We start from the raw sequence: 4,356 nt of genomic DNA, 5'->3' as shown, positions 1-4,356 counted from the left end.
GCTGCTTTAGCTATTTCTTTGCCTCAACCTGTGAGCTACACTACCTGCGGGCCAGGCCAACCCATGGATCATATTGCTAGGGCTTGAGACTCCTTTGAGACCTGTTTTGCCAAGCTGGTGCATACATCAGTTGAGCTTGAGGCTGGTAGATTCCATTGCCTTGCATTGCTTGCATTCGATATCCCATCCAGGCCTCCTTCGCTAAGCTCCCAAGCTACTGACTGTTGGTGACCCACCCTGTTGTTTGCTGCCTGTGGACAGACTCTGCCTGCCTTGCCTGAGGGAGGACTTTGCTATCTGCTTCCTTGACCTTGGACCCGGCAGCCCAGGGGAGTTGAAGGACTTCCGGTATATTAACTGTTCCACAGAAATGAGTTGAACTGAACCCTCTGTACTACTGTATGGACTAATTAGCTGCTACATTCCTTCTTGTTGGGTGTGTGTGTGTGTATATACATACATACATATATATATAAATCATATATATATAAATCATATATATATAAATCATATATATATATATAATATGTTTTGTCTCTATAGAGAACCCTGCCTAACACACCCCCTGAGCCAGCCGGTCCAAATCAGGAAAGCTGGGTAAGAGGGCAGGATGGATGGGCAGAGATGAGGACCTAAAGGGACCGGATCCCCAGGCTCAGTCAGACCCTCTCACCTCTCAGCCTTGGGTGAGTGAGATGTGCTTGTGGGGCCCAGGATGTAGCAGGAATCCCGGGAAGAGTGGAGTGGTATAAAGAAGCACTTGGGCTGGGCTGCACGGGGCATGCTTCTAGTCTGGTCTTGACCTTCACCTTGCTGGTGGTCTTGGACCAGCCACACTGCCTCAGCCATGCATGTGTGAGAGCCCTGGGACAGTGAATGGGATGCTGGACCGTGAGCACTTTCTGGGAGGCTACAGGTTATGGGGATCCCTTTGCAGGTAAGCGCAGGAACAGCAGTGTGTGGCCCTGTGCCAGTGGGTGGGGGCTGCAGCTGTATCCTTCCTGTGAATCCCCAGGGCTGCCCTGATCTGTGAAGGCCCATGCCTCCATATGGAAGCCTGGAGAGATATGGGAAGATGGTGGGACTGTGTGTCTCTTCCAGCTCTGGCCTGAGCTGTTCCAGGACCCTATTCAGGACCCACACTGGTTGTGAGGTTAATGACAGCCACTGAGGAAGGCGGCCAGCATGGGCCCCTTGGCTTTCCCCACTACCACTGGGGAAATCAAGACCTCTGTCCCCCTCAGTCCCAGAACTGGCTTTGACACACTCTCCAGAGTCACCTCACGCTGCCCACTTGCTCCCATACGGTTCCTGGTGTTTGGCCTCTTTGTCCTGAGGCCTCAGTGGGTTCTGATTGTGTCCTTACTCTGACACATCTCAGACCAGGGGCTGCTCCTCTCTAGAGTTGGGGCAAGGCTCTCGAGGGTGGGGTGGGGTGGTGTCCACAGAGTGTGCAAACCCTACCTCGAAGGGCATGCTCTCACCTGGCACCCTGGCATCCTCTGTCTTTGTTGGTGTTTTACCCAGCTCCTTCCGCAAGTCCACCCGGTCCTCCGTCCCATTTTTGTTTTATGGGCACAGTCTTACATTGGAGCTACCTTGAAGGCAGCTGGGTCCTGGCTCGCACCCTGTCCTCTGGCTCCTGAGCTGATTTCTTGGTTGGCCACCCATCCCTATCTCATGTGGTCCTGGAGGGTGGCTGGGAAAGGGGGTGGGGAGAGCCTGGAGGGGCCTTGCTGAACTTCCCTTTCCAGGCCCGCTCTCTCTGCAGACATGGGCTCCTGACAGGGCCAGCAGGGTGACCTAAGTGGATGTGAAGTGAGCTAACACCGTTAACAGGCTTTCCCTCATTACAGCTCTGCAAATGAGGTCCCCCTCCCTCCCCCGCCATTCAGAAGGAGCACTGCATTTCTAAAATGGGATTAAAAAAAAAAACAACTACTAGTTTGACTCTTGGTTCCACTTTATAATATCTGAACATTCAAAATATCTGTGATGATTTATGCCTCATTAAATCTACTCTCTGAGAAGATTATATAAGATCCAAATAGGATTTTGTATAAATACATTTCAAATGCCAGCAGCATTAACAAAATTGTTCTAATTTTAAAACAAAACAGTGGGGGGGTGTGTCCAAGCTGTACTGAACCATAGATGCCATCTGGTCTGTTGAGGGGGAAACTGAGGCCCAGAGAGGGTCCAGAATCAGGATTTGAAACCAGGCAGTCTATCACCCACATGCAGGGCTTCTTCCTCTGTCCCTGTCTTCTTTTACACAAGCCTCTGTCTCTTCAAATGCCTCCTTCGTTACAGTCATTTGGCACTCCATTTAAAGTTAACATAATTTTGAATCCTGTTTTTTTAATGTTCCCTATAATGGGCTGTCTTGTTATTGGTAAGGTTTATGCGTTAGCTTTGGGATGACATCTGGTGTGTGAGCTTATTTCTTCTCCACCTGCGCCTGAAGCAGACATTGCTAATCAATCACAATACTCTCCTCCACCTCCCCCCACAGATCCCGCAGGCAGTCCCAGACTCTCAGCACAGTGTCTCAGGAAGCCATTACCAGTTGATTGGAGCTATACCAGCCATACTTTCCTTCAGAACGCCCCTGGAGTGGAGCCTACAACTTACCATGGGCATCTTTCCCTCCAGGCTGCCGAGGTCTTGTGTTTCCATTTTTATCACCTTGTAAACCTACAACATGGCAAAGGTCAGGAGTAGAAACAGTGTAGAAGAAACAGAAATGCAAGCATAGACCATTTTGTGTGGTGGTCCACTTTCTTCTCTTCACAGCCTTCTTGCTCCCATTCCATCCACCAAGTAGTTACTGCGTGATTCCTTGGGTTGGGTAATGGCCCAGTATGTCCTCTAAATTAAGTACTGTTCAAGGCATAATGGAGCCAACAGTTAATAGACTCATGGAGGAGAGGGAAAGAATGTCTCTAGCAGGGTGGAGGTTTCAACTAAGATACAAACGCCTGATCATCCATCAAAGGAAAGACACAGGAGCCATTTCCCTGGATGGCTTGACGCAAACGTAATAAAGAAATGGCAAATGTGTAGGGCCACTCCGAGCGACGGACCAATCCTCCTGTCTCTTGCATGGCAGCACGGGCGTTCTTCACGAGGGAGCGACTGCCAGGTGAGGTAGTAATGAGCATTTGTCGCAAGCTTCCTCCACCCGGCCTGTGCTTTACCCGCACTGCCGCATTAACCGCACAACAAGGCACACTCACTGTCCTCCTTTAGAGATGGGCAAGCGGGGTTCCGAAACTCGATTACGTCAACTGTCCAAGGTGAAAGGCCAGACCTGTCCGTCCAGCCACATCCTAGACTGCCCGCCCAAGGCCCTGACCGTCAAGGGCTGCTTGGAGAGCTTGCCCGGGCACACCGAGCTTCCCCCAGGAGGACTTGAACCGTGGCCACACTGCAGCCACCATTGTTTTGTCTGCCTTTCCCTCAAGGCGTCTGTTCAACTGTGAGGCGAGAGCTGCACAAGAAGACTAGCAGGGCGCAGAGGCGATCTCACGGCCCTGAACATGCGTCTGTGCGCATTGCGTGGAAGGTGGCAGAGCACTGTGGGTCAGGGCACAGGCTTCAGCGTCAGCCCAGGGCCCTCACCTGCTTCCTAAATGGGTGACTAAGACATTTACTATACCTTTCTGAGGATCATTTGGTGGATCGAAAACAAAATGGGATGATACAAGTATATGCCAAAGGGTAAAACATGAATGAACGTGAGTAAAGCCCTTAGCGCCGTGCACGTCACGTGTGAGGCGGTCCATAAAACGCTATGTCAACACGACGTTCTGTCACAGCATGCCCTTTTCATTAAGGGCCACGTGCTCCTCATGTCGGGTTCCAGACCCGGAGAGCAGTGTTGGCTGGGTGTGGAGAAAGGGGGCTCTCCAGGGTGAAGCTGCCATGATCCAACCTCTTCAGAGCATGCAGGCCAAGGGCTCAGGCACTCCATTTCTCCCTGCAGCCAGAGACCTTTGGTCCTCCCCACCCTCTGCACCCCAGGGCCCCTGTGGGTACATACGGTTGGCCAAGGTGAACTTCTTTAGCAGCTGGGGTGTAGCGTCTCGAGAGTGGACCTCCACTGTCAGCTGTGTCCCTGCAAAGGGAACAGGGGTCGTACTCACAGCTGCACGCTGCCAGGAAAGGCGGCGGGCAGGGCCCTGTGATAGAAGTCTGAACGACAAAACACAATTGGTGTCAGAGGCTGCTTCTGAGTATCGCAGCGGTTCTTCCCGAAAAGCCAAGCAGATAGCTTTGAGAGGCAGCTAAGGTGGAGTAGGTGCACTCCATCCTGTTACTCCCATGGAGTGAAGAAACGACGTCTGGATGGAA

The 4,356-nt window shown here is 51.7% G+C and overlaps 1 protein-coding gene across 1 annotated transcript in view; it reads right to left on the bottom strand.

The window, feature by feature from the left end:
- KY (kyphoscoliosis peptidase) overlaps positions 1-4,356 on the bottom strand; it is a 58,962-nt gene that overhangs the window by 24,679 nt on the left and 29,927 nt on the right. Inside the window, exons 4-5 of the mRNA XM_004715993.3 lie at positions 4,046-4,120; positions 2,635-2,697 (exon numbers count right to left, since the gene is read on the bottom strand). Coding sequence (XP_004716050.2) covers positions 2,635-2,697; positions 4,046-4,120 — 138 coding nt within the window. The remainder of the gene's footprint in view (positions 1-2,634; positions 2,698-4,045; positions 4,121-4,356) is intronic.

This window comes from Echinops telfairi, unplaced genomic scaffold (assembly GCF_000313985.2).
Source record: "Echinops telfairi isolate 266 unplaced genomic scaffold, ASM31398v2 ScPeMD7_7422;HRSCAF=8460, whole genome shotgun sequence".
Lineage (NCBI taxonomy): Eukaryota > Metazoa > Chordata > Mammalia > Afrosoricida > Tenrecidae > Echinops > Echinops telfairi.
The sequence above is the reverse complement of the archived record's forward strand: the minus strand, read 5'-3'. Positions and strand labels throughout refer to the sequence as shown.